At 43.2% G+C, this 16,109-nt stretch overlaps 1 protein-coding gene across 9 annotated transcripts in view; it reads right to left on the bottom strand.

The window, feature by feature from the left end:
* The window catches only part of ZMYND11 (zinc finger MYND-type containing 11), a 96,023-nt gene that overhangs the window by 44,258 nt on the left and 35,656 nt on the right, over nucleotides 1-16,109 (bottom strand). For all 9 annotated transcript variants that reach the window (XM_056114752.1, XM_056114751.1, XM_056114750.1 and 6 more), the window contains one exon: nucleotides 183-342. In XM_056114752.1, the coding sequence (XP_055970727.1) occupies nucleotides 183-342 (160 nt within the window). The remainder of the gene's footprint in view (nucleotides 1-182; nucleotides 343-16,109) is intronic.

The following is a 16,109-nucleotide window of genomic DNA, read 5'->3' as shown; positions in this document are numbered from 1 at the left end:
TTCTCCTAAAAAATTCAGAGAGAAAACACTTCATTTTATCAGTGTAGATTCCTAACACTAATGAAATAATTAAGTGGAGTTATTATTAAGCTTCTGAAAGTGGATTTCCATAGGGGGAATTTATATATTGCTCAGAAGTTTAAAAGTTAACATCTCCAACTGATCAAATAAAATATACTTACAATTTCATCTCCTGGCAACCAATATCCTTCTTGTTCAATACCAGCTTTTGAACCTTTGCAGCCCACTGTCAGTGTTTCCACAATAAGACCATCTTTCACAGCTAAGCTCAGCTGACGTGTGGTCTCTTTGGGATGCATACCGTGGACTCGAGACATATACCTGAACACAGGAAAAAACAAATTCAAAAATCCCTTAGTACTAAAGAACAAACAATGGTGATTTATTTCACTATGACTTGAACTTAATGATGGAAAGAAAGATGGGAAGGAGGAAAGCAGGAAAAGAATTAGGGAAAGAAACATTAAACACTTAACTCTTCTCAATTATAACCTAATTCTTGACTTTAAACCTTTTTAATACTGTAGTTTCTATTTAGAGAGAGAATTCTTCAAAGTAGTCCTAAATCAACAAATAAAAATAACCTGAACAGATTTTAGTCAGGAACTGGGAGGCAGTTCAAAGGGCTGGTGCACATGGAGGCCCAGACATAAACCGGGTGGTCCCTGAGCAATGCACAGGTGGCCATGTTGATCCCCAGAACTACTCAGTCCCAGTATTGAACTATAGATCACAGAATGCAGTCAAGAATTTATAGGAGAGGTGCCAGGTCTCCTGAGCCATTTGTGAGCCTCCTCCCCCTGGGGGAAAAAAATCCAAGATGGATTTTAGTCAACTACCTAATTTACAGGCAAGCCCTGGGAGCCATGTAATCCTATCAAAGGCCAAGATCCAGAGACTTTAAACAAAGAGAGTGATACAGAATTTCCTGCCCCCACTCCAGGCTGTCTTCACCAGGGCCCCTTGGAGGGGGACAGGTTGAGTTTCTAACACCCCCTCCCACCCCCCGCAGAACCCCGGCAGCCGAAAACCTCCAGAACCCAACCACAGCCATGCTTAAGGTCACTCTGCACACGCTTGGAGACCCTCACACATGAAGGAACCAGCAGAGGAATCCAGGTATGCGGGACCCAGGGCTGAAATCGCCAAGTCTGCATGGATCAGGACTGGGCCTCCTCCACCCAGATCCCCCATTTTCCAGGAGCTTGGCAGTCACACCCACAAACTGCCCCTGGCACCATGCAATCTCATCAAAGGCAAAGATCTAGAGGCTATAAAAATAAAGCTCCCAGAAGCGTGCAGGCACAAATCGTCTAGCCCATTGATGTACCTAAAGCAGCAGTCATGTATTTGCTTTTAACATACATGCTTGTATTCTCTTATATACATACTGTCCCTCTTGGAGAGCCCAGCAAGCTACCGAGAGTATCCCACCCACAAGGCAGAGCCTGTCAAGCTCCCCATGGCATATTCGATATGCCAAAAACAGTAACAATAACGGGTCTCATTCCTCTGACCCTGAAAGAGCTTCCAATATGGCACCGTTGGGAAGGAAAAGTTAGGAGAGACTGCTAAAATCTCAGGGCTGGGACCAATGGAGATGTTACTGGCGCCTGCTTGAGCAAATCGATGAACAGTGAGATGACAGTGATACAATAATTCTATCCTCTGGAACAATGACCACTAACACCACAGTACAGATTCTAAATGAGAATTTTGCATCTTCATCCATAGAACTCAAAAGAGTTAACTGCTTTTACTCAAGATTTGGGGAATGACACACACACAAAAATGGAAATTATGGGAATGATTATCAACACATGAAGGAAACAAGAATGCAAGCTGTGATAAATAAAATGTAATTTTTTTCCTTTTTTAGGTCACACCCAGCGATGTACAGGGATTACTCCTTTACTCCTGGATCAAGTACTAAGGAATTACTCCTGGTAGTGCTCGGGGGACCATATGGGATGTTGGGAATTGAATCCAGATTGGCCGCATGCAAGGCAAATGCCCTATCCGCTGTGCTACCTTTCCAACCCCCTAAAGTATTATTTTTAAATGAAAGATAAACTTTGGATTGAATCTCAAGTACATAAGCACTTGCTGTTCAATTACAAGTTTACTAATCACTGTTTTTTGGTTTATTTGTTGGGAGGGTTACACAGCTGTGCTGGGGACTACTTCTGGCTTGGCCTGTGGGTACCAGGTGGTACCAGGGATTATACCCAGGACCCCTACATGCAAACTACCTGCTAACTTGCATGAGTCATCTCGTCCCTTGGAGTCATTCCCTCTGGCTCATATATACACACATATATATATATACATATATATATATGTATATAGTATCACTGTCACTGTATCACTGTGATCCCATTGTTGTCGAATTACTCAAGAATCAAGTAGGCGCCAGTAACATCTCTATTCCTCCCAGCCCTGAGATTTTAGTAACCTCTTCGTACTCATCTTTTCCCATTGATTGGAAGCCCTTTCAGGGTCAGGGGAATGAGACCTATTGTCGTTACTGTATTTGGCATAACGAATACGCCACGGGGAGCTTGCCAGGCTCTGCCTGTGAGGGTAGGATACTCTCGGTAGCTTGCCAGGCTCTCTGAGATGCATAAATGGTTATGGTAGTATTTTTAATTAATAAAACATTTCAAACATACCCCGAACCACAGTGCATACCCCGAACCATACTGTAGAATCCCAAGTGCTCAGCAATCCTATAGAATCCATGTTGAAGTTCTCAAGTATTTCCTTCATATCTCATTTGGTTTTTTTGGGGTACACCTGGCAATGCTCAGGAGTAGCTCCAGGGTCAGCTACATGCAAGGCAAATGCTTTACCCACTGCTACACTATCTCTCCAGCCCCTCTTCTTATCATTTTTGTTTGTTCAGGAAATAAAATGTTATGGTTCAGTTTCTATCTGTGCCATTTATCGTTCAATATCGTCTGCCAGGAAATCACTGGCTATTAAAGCCTCCTTTAAATGTCCAGATTAAAAAAAAAAAAACACAACAACACTGTGTGACCAATCAAGATCTAAACTCTCCAGAAAGTTATTCCATGTGAGAAGACAAGAAAGAAATGCCCCTAGTAGAACAGAAGAATTTTATAGCCAATTAAAATCAACCTATCATTTAAACATCAAAGCATTCTGAGAACTTAAAGCTCTTCAGTGAAGAGCTTCTGAAGTCAATGAACCCCAAATGAGAAAACTCAAAAACAACCCCAGCAAAAATTTGGTGTAGAGTGTTTATATTTTCAGTCTATCAAAGGCAATTTCTTCTTTTGAATGTGTGCCAGTCTCTGTGGTGTGAAATGATATCTCATTGTTGTTTTGATTTGCATCTCCCTGATGGCTAGCGATGTGTAGCACTTTTTCATGTGCCTTCTGGCCATTTGTATTTCTTTTTTGAGGAAACTTCTGTTCATTTCTTCTTCCCAGTTTTTTGATGGGGTTGGAGGTTTTTTTCTTGTACAATTCTAAAATGTCTTGTATATCCAGGATATTAATCCCTTATCAGATGGGTATCGGGTAAATATTCTTTCCCATTCTGTGGGCTCTTTCTGTATTTTGGTCACTGTTTCTTTTGAAACGCAGAAGTTTCTTAATTTGATGTAGTCCCAATTGTTTATGTTTGCTTCCACTTGCATTGTCAGTGCTGTTTCATCCTTAAAGATGCTTTTAGCTTCAATGTTGTGGAGAGTTCTGTCTACATTTTCCTCTATATATCTTACAGATTCATGTCTGATATTGAGAAATTGAGCTTCCATTATGACCCCACAATAACACTTCTGGGAATATATCCCAAGGATGCAAAAAAGCACAGAAGAAATGACATCTGTACCTATATGTTCATTTGCAGCACTCTTCACAATAGCCAAAATCTAGAAACAACCCAAGTGCCCTAGAACAGATGACTGCTTAAAGAAACTATGGTACATCTACACAATGGAATACTATTGCAGCTGTTAGGAGAGATGAAGTCATGAAATTTGCTTATAAATGGATAGCCATGGAGAGTATCATGCGAAGTGAAATGAGTGAGAAAGAGAGGGACAGACATAGAAGGACTGCACTTGTTTGTGGAGTATAAAATAACATAACATGAAGCTGACTCCTAAGGATAGTAAATACACAGGACTGGAAGATTGCTGCATAGCTGGAAGCCTGCCTCATGAGCAAAGGGGAGAAGGCAGCTGGAATACAGAAGGGATCACTAAGAAAATGATGGCTTGAGGAACCGGTCAGGATGGGAGATGTGTGCTGAAAGTAGATAAAGGACCAAAAATGATAACCTCTCAGTGTCTGTATTGCAAACCATAATGCCCAAAAGTAGAGAGAGAGTATGGGGAATAATGTCTGCCATGGAGACAGGGGGAGGGTGGGAAAGGGGGGGTATACTGGGGATATTGGAGGTGGGGAATGTGCACTGGTGGAGGGATGGGTGTTTGATCATTGTGTGATTGTAACCAAAACATGAAAGCTTGTAACTATCTCACAGTAATTCAATCAAATTTAAAAAAAAGGGGGGGGGGGGTATGATGCTGCCAGCAGGTCAATTTGTACCTGTGAGGCGAGTGCATCAGCAGCCTGATGGCACTGTCAGGCTTTCAGATACCCCAAGATTGCTGCTGTGCCTTTGGCCAGACCTCAAAAACTTCTGGCAAAGTTTACCAAGAAAGTAAACGAACAGAAGTTAGGTATGTGGGAGACACACCCACAAGCCACCTCCAGCTCAGCTATATAATTGGAGGCATGGCCTCTCTCTGGTTCCTGATTTAATTGCTTAACAGCCATGATCCCAGAGACTCAGAAACAAATCTCAGAACCCAAAGGCTTTTGGCAGAAATGCATCCTGTTCCTGCAGTAGGTTACTGGCGCTGGGCCACTCCAGGTGGGAATAGGTTTTGTGCCTTGGCCTGTTCCCCTTAGCGGCCCTGTGACCACCATCCTCCAGAAGCCACTGCATAGTCAGGTCTGGGTCTGCAGTGATGAGACACACAGGGCCTCACCAGATGGGGGTAGAACCAGCCCTTTCCTCCCCTTCCCAGCAAGACCCTGAGTCGCCGCCTACAAATGGCCTCTCTGGCTCCTGATCAAGCTAATTAATGGCCATGATCCCACAGACTCAGAAACAGATCTCGAAACCCAGCGACTTTTGGCAGAAATGCATCTGGACTACACACAAGGTGGCCACCGCCTCAGAGTTTCTTGGAAAGCCAGGTATGAGCTGGTGGTGACGGGGCAACTGCAGTCTCATGGGAAAGGAGGCAGTACCGGCTCATCCTTCACACTCTACCGAGGTCACGAGTTGCCCTCCACAAGCGGCTCTCCCGCACAGCCATGGCTCCAGAGGCAAAAGGACTTAATCCAGAGTCCGGCAGCTTGTGGCAGAAAAGTGAATGGAACATGCGTTAAACTACCGTGTCATGCCTTCCCGGGAGGGAAAGGGTGTTGCTCCCTTCCGCCTCCCCCCCCCCCCCCCCCCCCCCCCCGCCGCAACAAGGTGGCCGCTGCCTCAGAGCTTATAGGAAAGTCAGGTATGAGCCGGCAGTGACGGGGCAACTGCAGTCTCATGGGAAGGGGGACGGTACCGGCTCATCCTTCACGCCCTACCGAGGTGAAGGACTCAAGGAGAGATGATATGGGGACCAGAAAAGCAGGATGTGGGAGTCCAAAAAAAAAAAAAAAGTAAAAACAACAAAGCAAGTAAGGGGGACAGTCGCATTCCTCTTCACTAATTACTCTCATGCAGTGAGGGTGTATTATTTTTTTGTATATGAAAGTGTCAAGACCAACAAGAATAATCAGCTAAATCTTGGGATGTAAGGAAGTAAAATGGCATCACGTGAAAATGTGCAAATTTCCTCAACTGTTACTAGTGAGTAGAAAGAAAATTTAGAAAGCATGCAATTCAATTTTATCAAGGTATAAGGTAATCTTTTAAAAAAAAATTGTCCTTTTTTGGACCACACCCGAAGATATTCAGGGGGCTACTCCTGGCTCTGCACGCAGGAATCACTCCTGGCAGCAGTGCTTGGGGGTGCCCTGTAGGATGCAGAGCAGCTTTAAGGCAAGCATGCTACTCCCTAAACTCTCTCCAGCCCACAAAGGCGGCCTTTAGAACAAAAATACAAACTTTTTAAATGATCTGAGGAAATATACAAAATACACTGTATAATTACACAAAACACAGTAACAAAACAACTGAAAACATACTATAAAAGGCTGGAGCTGATAGCACAGCGGTAGGGCGGGTAGGGCGTAGGGCGTTTGCCTTGAGCAACTGGCCCAGCCAAGCCAGGTCTGATTCCTCCACCCCTCTCAGACAGCTCAGCAAGCTACCGAGAGTATCTTGCCCGCACGGCAAAGTCTGGCAAGCTACCCGTGACGTATTCAATATGCCAAACACAGTAACAAGACTCATGATGGAGACGTTACTGCGCCTGCTCAAGCAAATCAACGAAAAACAGGAGGACCATGACCATGACTATAAAAGGCCAAAAATCAATTTCTTTTTAATAAATTCAGCAACACTGACTCACAAAACAAAACCAATAATGCTATCTAGAAGAAAACACTTAAGTGACTCAGAAAGACTGTAAAATAACAAAACAAAATGAGTTGGGGCTGGAGCGATAGCACAATGGGTAAGGCGTTTGCCTTGCATGTGGCCGTCCAGGTTTGATTCCCAGCATCCCTTATGGTCCCCCGAGAACTGCCAGGAGTAATTCCTGAGTGCAGAGCCAGGAGTAACCCCTGTGCATCGCTGGGTGTGATCTTTCCTCCCCCCAAAAAACAAACAAAAAAATGAGTCAAGGAGACCCTTCAAGGGCTAGGACCCTGGGTTTGATTTTCAAATACTACCTGCTCCCCAAGCACCTCTAGGGAGCGACTGCAGAGCATGTGGACCACAAACAAACAAAATGAAATTGTATACAGCACATCACAGAAAGCAGTCAAGGGGTTTAAGGAGTTTAAACCCTGCACTACTTGTCCAGTGATACTACAGCGGGTAAGGCATTTTCTTTATAGGAGGTAGACCCAGGTTCAATCCCTGGCACCCCATATGGTCCCCAGACCACGTCAGAAGTGAGTCCTGAGCAAAGAGTCAGGAGTAAGCCCTGAGCACCACCAGGTGTGGCCAAAAAAATGAACATACAAAAAAACAAACAAACAAACAAAAAAATCCATGTGACTCAGGATCAACAATGCTATGGATATTGCCAATGGGAAATGAAATCCAGGGCAAAAAAATACTTTAAAAAAAGAAGACCAGGGGTATGGTGCCGCCAGCAGGTCAATCTGTACTGTGAGGCGAGTGCATCAGCAGCCTGATGGCGCCTCCAGACTTCCAGATACCCCAAAATTGCTGCTGTGCCTTTGGCCAGACCCCAAAAACTTGGAGCAAAGTTTACCAAGAAAGTAAACGGCCAAAAGTTAGGTATGTGAGAAACACACCCACAAACCACCTCCGGCTCAGCTATATAATTGGAGGCAAGGCCTCTTTGGTTCCTGATTGAACTGCTTAATGGACATGATCCCAGAGACTCAGAAACGAATCTCAGAACCCAGTGGCTTTAGGTAGAAATGCGTCTGGTCTCTGCAGTAGGCTACCGGTGCTGGGCCAACCCAGGTGGGAATAGGTTTCGTGCCTTGGCCTGTTCCCCCTGGGCCGCCATCCTTCAGAGGCCACTGGATAGTCAGGTTTGGGCCCTCAGTGACGAGACACACAGGGCCTCACGGGATGGGGGTGGAGCCGGGCTTGTCCTCCCCACCCCAACAAGACCCCAAGTCATCGCCCACGAATGGCCTCTCTGGCTCCTGATCCAGCTGCTTAATGGCCATGATCCCAGAGACTCAGAAACAAATCTCAAAACCCAGTGGCGTTTGGCAGAAATGCATCCGGACTCCACAGTACGTTACTGTCGCCGGGCCACCCCAGGGAGGAAAGGGTGTTGTCCCTCCGCCTGCTCCCTCTTGGCGACTTGGTGGCTGTCATCCTCCAGAGGCCATTGGACAGTCAGGCTTGGGCCCGCAGTGACGAAACTTGTTGGGTCTCACAGGATCGGGGGCGGGGGGGGGGAGGTAGAGCCGGGCCTGTCCTCCCCACCCTAACGAGACCCCAAGTCATCGCCCACAAACGGCCTCTCTGGCTCCTCATCAAGCTGCTCAACGGCCTTGATCCCAGAGACTCAGAAACAGATCTCGAAACCCAGCGGCTTTTGTCAGAAATGTGTCCGGACCCCGCAGTAGGTTACTGTCGCCAGGCCACCCCAGGGGGGAATGGGTGCTGTCCCTCCGCCTGCTCCCTCTTGGCGACTTGGTGGCTGTCATCCTCCAGAGGCCATTGGACAGTCAGGCTTGGGCCCGCAGTGACGAAACTTGTTGGGGCTCACGGGATGGGGGGGGAGGTGGAGCCGGGCCTGTCTTCCCCACCCCAATGAGACCCCAAGTCATCGCTCACGAATGGCCTCTTTGGCTCCTCATCAAGCTGCTCAACGGCCATGATCCCAGAGACTCAGGAGCAGATCTCTAAACCCAGTGGCTTTTGGCAGAAATCCCTCCAGATTTAAGTGTTAAAATTTCAGAATTTCAAAACCACATGGCCCTACTGCAGCCACACGACATCATATGTTATTCATAACCAGCAATAGAACACAAATTGTCTATTGTTGCCTTTTCAGCAGATCTGAGTGTTGGGGTAAAATCTTAAATAATGGTGGGTCTTGTGTCGAAATAGTGAATGTGATCAAAGTAGAGAGAGAGTAATGTAGAAATCATCTGCCCCACAGGCAAGGGGAGGGTGTGGGATGGGGGTATACTGGGATTTTTGGTGGTGGAGAATGGGCACTGGTGAAGGTACGGGTGTTTCATTGTATGACTGAGACTTAGACCCAAAAGCTTTGTAACTGCTCTCACGGTGATTCAATAAATAAAATTATAAAAAATGGAAAAAGAAAAAAAAAAGTAAGGTGGAGTTCATGCCCAATTCAATCAGCTAATCAGTGGCTGAATAAATAGCAGTACTCCTACAAAAAAAAAAGGAAAACAAAACAAAAAAGACCAATGGGAGGAATCAACCTCCCTAACTTCAAAATCTACTACAAAGCAGTAAGAATTAAAACGGCGTGGTACTGGAACAAAGGCAGAGCTGCAGACCAATGAAACAGGGTTGAATACACTGACATCTCCCCCCAAACATATGATCATCTAATCTTTGATAAGGGAGCAAGAAACGTGAAGTGGAGCAAGGAAAGTCTCTTTAACAAATTGAGCTGGCAAAACTGGACAGCTACATGCAAAAAAATGGGCTCAGACCTCTGCCTAACACCATGCACAAAAGTAAGATCAAAATGGATTAAAGACGTCAACATCAGACCGAAATCCATAAGGTACACTGAAGACAAGATTGGCAAAACCCTCCACAACATTGAAGCTAACTATCTTCAAAGATGTCACGCCACTGGCCACACAACTGAAAACAGAGATAGACAAATGGGACTATCTTAAACGAAGAAGCTTCTGCACCTCAAAAGAAACAGTGACCAAAATACAAAGACAGTCTACAGAATGGGAAAGAATATCACCCAATACCCATCTGAGACGGGCTTGATATCAAGGATATACAAACTACTGGTAGAACTCCACAAGGAGAAAACATCCAACCCCATCAGGAAATGGGGTGACGAAATGAACAGAAACTTTCTCAAAGAAGATATTCGAATGGCAAAAAGGCACATGAGAAAATGCTCTATATCACTAATCTTCAGGGAGATGCAGATCAAAACAACAATGAGATATCATCTCATACCACAGAGACTGGCCCACATCCAAAAGAACAAAAGCAACCAGTGTTGGCGTGGATGTTGCAAGAAAGGGACCCTCCTTCACGGCTGGTGGGAATGCCAACTGGTCCAGCCCTTTTGGAAAATAATAGGGACGATTCTCAAAAATTTAGAATTGAGCTCCCATTTGACCCAGCAATACCACTCTTGTGAATATTTCCCAGAGAGGCAAAAAAGTATAGTCGAAGTGACATCTGCACTTGTTTGTTCATTGCAGCACTGTTTACAAAAGCCAGAATCTGGAAAAAACCTGAGTGCCTGAGAAGAGATGACTGGTTAAAAAAACTTTGGTACATCTACACAATGGAGTACTATGTAGCTGTTAGAAAAGATGAAGTCATGAAATTTACATACAAGTTGTACTACATGGAAAGTGTCATGCTAAGTGAAATGAGTCAGAAAGAGAGGGACAGACATAGAAAGATTGCATTCATCTGGGGAACATAAAGTAACAAAACAGGAGACTAACACCCAAGAAGAGTCGAGATAAGTACCACGAGGTTTACTCCAGGGCTTGGAGGCCAGTCGGGCATTCTAGGGGAAAGGGCAGCTCAGATAGAGAAGGGAGCACCAAATAAAGGCTGTTGGGAGGATCTCCCAGGACGGGAGATGCATGCTGAAAGTAGGCTACAGACCGAACATGATTACTACTTAATGCCTCTTTTGCAAACCACAGCACCCAAAAGGAGAGAAAGAACACAAGGGAATGCCCAGCCACAGAGGAGGAGTGGGATGGGGAGGATGAGTGGGTGGGAGGGTTTACTGGGATCACTGGTATTGGAAAATGGGCACTGGGGGAGGGATGGGTACTCGATCACTGTATAACTGACACCCAAGCACAAAAATTTGTCAGTCTACAACTATACCTCATGGTGTTTCACTAATAAGAATTTTAAAAAATTAAAAAAGAAAAAAATTTTTAAAAAGACAAAAAAAAAATAGAGGACCAAATATAGGCGTATGGCAAAAAGATAAGAAGAGAGAATTCTAAGATTTAAACTCCTTTCCACCCACAAAAACAGAATTGATAAAGAAAATTAAGCTGGATTTATTTTAAAACTCCAAAAAGTACCTTCAATTTCAATGTCAAAAAACCCAAAACACTGAACATAACTGATGATAAAAATCAACCAAAAAATGACCTCCACAGATTCCAAAGGTAACACAGACAATTGCTAACCATGGTAAAATTAAACCAGATTTAGTAACAGAACTAGAAAGTTCAGTAAAGAACTACTACATCAAAACAGTTATGTGAAATCACTTTCAAACCAAGCATGTTATTTAAAAATCTAAAACTTAAAAAACCGAAATACTGCTAATTAAAAAACAAAACCAAAGAACTGGTAACATTAACTCGATTTCTCAAGAGAAATCATTAATTCATAATGAAAACACAAAGGACAAAAACATTAACGAAGAAACATTTACAGAGACAGAGCTATATTAAAGGGGGGAATTAAAAAAAAAGCCCTAAGCAGCAAGTTTCTGTGCAAAAGTGTAAGATTTTTCTCAGAATATAAATGCAGAAAATTTGACCACAAAAAAGGGAATACTTAAAAAGGACAAATTCCAAAGAAATTCAAGGAGGAAGTCAGCAGTCCTTCCCCAGAAACACAAGTAGGGTCATATGCCTAAGATTATCCTATCAAATTTTCAAAGACCAGATAAATTCCTATGTGATATAAATTCTTCCAATTTATAGAAAGAAAAACTAGAAACTTACTATGACGTTATAAAGTTTAGTAACACCCCCCCACCCCCACCCCCCGCCAAAATCCTAGAATTAAAAAACAACCTACACTTCACCGGATTACACTAGTATAAAATCACCGTCACGGTCCTCCCGTTGTTCATCAATTTGCTTGAGCGGGCCCAGTAACATCTCCATTGTGAGACTTGTTACTGTGTTTGGCATATCGAATACGTCACAGGGTAGCTTGCCAGGCTCTGCCCTGCGGGCAAGATACTCTCGGTAGCTTGCTGGGCTCTCCAAGAGGGGCGGAGGAATGGATCTCGGGTCAGCCATGTTGTCTGTGTGCAAGGCAAATGCTCTACCCGCTGTGCTATAGCTCCAGTCCGATCACGATCATCCTGTTGTTCCTCGATTGCCTCAAGCAGGCCCCAGTAACGTCTCCTTCATCCTAGCCCTGAGATTTTTAAAAAGTGCCATATTCAAGGCTCTTTCAGGGTTAGGAGAATGAGACCCATCACTGTTATTGGTATTTGGCATATTGGGTACGCCACAGGGAGTTTGCCAGACTCTGCCATATGGGCAGGTTACATTCGCTCCAGCCCACTAGTATAGAAATCATAAATAAAATGTATGAATAAAGAGTCTAACACTAAATTGAGAAAAGTAAATTTAATATACTAATACTTTTGGACTGGAGTGATAGAATAGTGGTAGGGCGTTTGCCTTGCAGCCCGACCTGGGTTCAATTCCTCTGCTCCTCTCAGAGAGCCTGGCAAGCTACCCTTGACGTATCAGATATGCCAAACACAGTAGCAAGAAGTCTCACAATGGTGATGTTACTGTGCAGCTTGAGCAAATTGATGAACAATGGGAGGACAGTGATACAGTGATACTTTTAAATACTTTTAAAACAACAAAGAATCTCTCCCTCCCTCCCTCCCTCCCTCCTTCCTTCCTTCCTTCCTTCCTTCCTTGATTTGGAGACATCTCAGTGATTTTGGCCAACCTGACCAGCGGTTCAATGCTGAGTTCTTGGGGCAGTGCTCAAGATCCCCCAGGATTACACCAGCTAAACCTGGCAAACCACATGTTACCAGGAATCAAACCAGGGCTGGCCCCATGCAAGGTATTGACCCTGAAACCCTGCACTACCTGTCCAGTCCTTAACCAAGTGCTTAAATTTCAGAATTTAGTTTTAAGTTTAGCTTTAAGAAATCGAGAAATATAATTCACTCCATTCATAGAGCAAATTCAAGAAACCATAAGGATTTCCATACATGCTGGGAAAGTAATAAAGTTACACACCAAGTCTCTAGCAAAATGAGTAAATCCTTAAAAGTGATCAAGACTAACACTCAAAGGTGTCACCATGGCTGTAGCTCAGTGGCAGAGAACTTGCCTTGCATGTGTGAGGCCCTGGGAAATCCCTGGGGACAGACAGATGAGGGGAAGTGGTAAGGAAGTAACATGATTTTTGTTTATAGACCTCATATCTAGAAAACCAAAATCAGTTGATATTACCATTTCCAACAAGTAACTCATTGAATTCTTTCTGGTATAAATTATCATGCTAAAATTCATAACATTCATAAAAATCTTCTTAGGAAATTAAAACTAAGGCCCCAATAAACAGAAGTGACTAGAAAGAGAAGAAAATTCTGGGGCTGGAGAGATAGTTCAATAGCCAGAGTTACCCTGTAGCGTCACCATGTAAGCCCAAAACAAAAACAACCTGGGAGAAACTATAGGAGAAGCACCCTAAGCTTGCTCCCGACCCCGCCAAACAAAACAAATTTCTGAGAGGTTATAGAAATAGTTCAATGAGTTAAGCAAATGTTCTGCATGCAGGAAGCCTGAGTTTCATCTCTGGTATTATAATGTCCTTTGAGTATCTATCACAGGATATGATCCAAAATCAAAAAAACTAAAAGAAAATTCTCAAATTCTACTGGAACAAAAGAAGATGAGCCTGAGACGTATCTAATATTTGGAAAGAAGCTGCCCAAATCCAAACTATCTCTAAATCAAAAAGTAGGTGGTGGATTCAAAAGCTCTGTAGAGAACTAAGTAACAACCCAGGAATGTCTTGAAGAGTCATATGGGCAGGAGAGATAGTCAGGGGATACAACTCATTCCTGCCTCGCAAGCCACTAATCCTAATTCAAGAATATGGCACCATATGTAGTCCCTCTGTTTAGTGCCAGACAATACTCCTGAGCAGAGTCAGGAAAAGTCCATGAGTTCACTAGGTCTTGCTCACTCACCCCTTAAAAAGCAGAAATTAAGACTATGTAGATATTAAAATAGCACACAACAACTATTCAGAATACTGTGGAGTCAACCCAGGAAGAGCAGACCAACAGAACAAAGTCTATAATAAACTTTGGGGAGAGAGTACAGTGGGGAGGGCACTTGCTTTTGCACATGGCCAACTGGGATTTGATTCCCTGCACTGCATACAATCTGTTCCCCAAGCACCACCAGAAGTGATCCCTGAGCACAAAGTCAAGAGTAAGCCTTGAGGGGCTGGAGCGATAGCACAGTGGGTAGGGAGTTTTGCCTGGTACGTGGCCGACCCGAGTTCAAGTTCCAGCATCCCATATGGTCCTCCGAGAACTGCCAGAAGTAATTCTTGAGTGCAGAGTCAGGAGTAACCCCTGAGCATCGCCAGGTGTGACCCAAAAAGCAAAAGCAAAAAAAAAAAAAAAAAAGAGTAAGCCTTGAACACCACTTGGGTTTGGTCTAAAATCAAAACATAAATAGAAATACAACTTCATATGGAAATTGTTGCTGTAAGTAAGGTGGCATTTCAAGTTAGTGGAGGAGTATATCTTAGTTTGCACCAATAAATTCTAGGTGAATCTGATTTAAATATGAAAAAAAAACTACTAAGAACTAGATAGAAAACACTGGAAACCAAAATAAACCATCCTAAGCATTGAAAAAGACTAGTGAGAGGGATACTGAACAGTTAACATAAAATGAGCATCTTCTGTATAACAAAAAACAAACACAAAAGAACCCTACAATTAATGAAATCTAACAATAAACAATAAGTTGCAAAACATATCTATCCGGGCTTGAACAATAGCACAGTGGGTAAGGCATTTGTCTTGCATGCTGCCAACCCGGGCAACCCGGGTTCGATTCCTCTACCCCTCTCAGAGAGCCTGGCAAGCTATTGAGAGTATCTCGCCCACACAGCAAAGCCTGGAAAACTGCCCATGACATATTCAATATGCCAAACACGGTAACAAGTCTCACAATGGAGACGTTACTGGGCCCGCTCGAGCAAATCGGTGAACAACGGGAGGACAGTGACAGTGATTATTCAAAAGGCCTAGCTTCAGTCACAAAACGATTCCTAACTTACAAAGAGCTGCATGAAAGAATAAAAATGATACCAAAGAACATTTTGTCTTTGTCAGACACTGGTGTAATGTACATCAAACTTTCCTGTGCAGGCAAATATGACGAGATCCATCGAAGTACACCAGGAAGTACACCATCAAGCCAGAAAACCTACTTCTAAACATCTATCCTGTAGCCATGTTTAGAAAGGTATAAAATAATATAGTCCAAAAAATAATAATATAGTCAAGAGAGCAACTTCCTTTCTTCTGGCAACAGCAAAAGATTGGGAATACATCTGAGGTAATGGGATTAATTTGTAATAAAACCTTATATTACACATTCATTTCAAGAAAAGTTAAGAGTCAGGAAGATAACACAGGTTCTAAGATATGTTTTTAAAAATCATGATTTAAAATGGCACAAATTTCAAGAAACAAAACAAACCATGTTATGATTATATCTCTGTATATGCATCATATACTGAGTTCTGGAGACATTTTAGAACTGTCAAAGAGGTTCCCTACAGAAAAACTGAGTAACAGTATGCATGCCTCTTTTAATTTTTGTTTATGTATTAATAGGTTAAAGAGGTGCTTGCCTAGCATATGGCTGACCCCAGTATGATCCCCAGCTCCCTATGGTCTTCCAAGCACCAGAAGGAGTGGGCACCACCACCCACAGAGAGTCAGGAGCAGCACCCAGTTATCACCAGGTGTGGCCCTCCAGAAACACATAAATACCTAATTTCCATTTTAGCTGGACACTTTGGGCTGTTCCCCTCCAACCTTTTCAAATTCATCATGGGTCATCTGAGTCCTTTAACAGCCATAATTTCTTATTCATTTGCCAAGATCCATGAAAAACTGAGGAGACTTATTTATTTGAGAAAAAAACAAATATCACTACAACATGGACTTCCACTGATGAGTCCTTTCAATTTTTTCCAGACAGCATGTTTTTTCTTTTGAAAGAATATTTTAATTAAAAAAATTCTGACTGGTGGTTGCTTAATATAAAGGTTTTTATTACTGGTGGTAAGGTTTTATTTTGTGTTATGGGTTGTGCTTGGAGCTAACTTCTGGCAAGGCTTGGTGGAACCATATGGAATACCAGGAATAACACCTGAATCTATTACATTTATCTATGCCATTTATTCTACTATTAATAACTACATA

This window comes from Sorex fumeus, unplaced genomic scaffold, assembly GCF_029834395.1.
Source record: "Sorex fumeus unplaced genomic scaffold, SorFum_2.1 ptg000026l, whole genome shotgun sequence".
Taxonomy (NCBI): domain Eukaryota; kingdom Metazoa; phylum Chordata; class Mammalia; order Eulipotyphla; family Soricidae; genus Sorex; species Sorex fumeus.
Note: the sequence above shows the minus strand (reverse complement) of the source record. Positions and strands in the feature narration are given on the sequence as shown.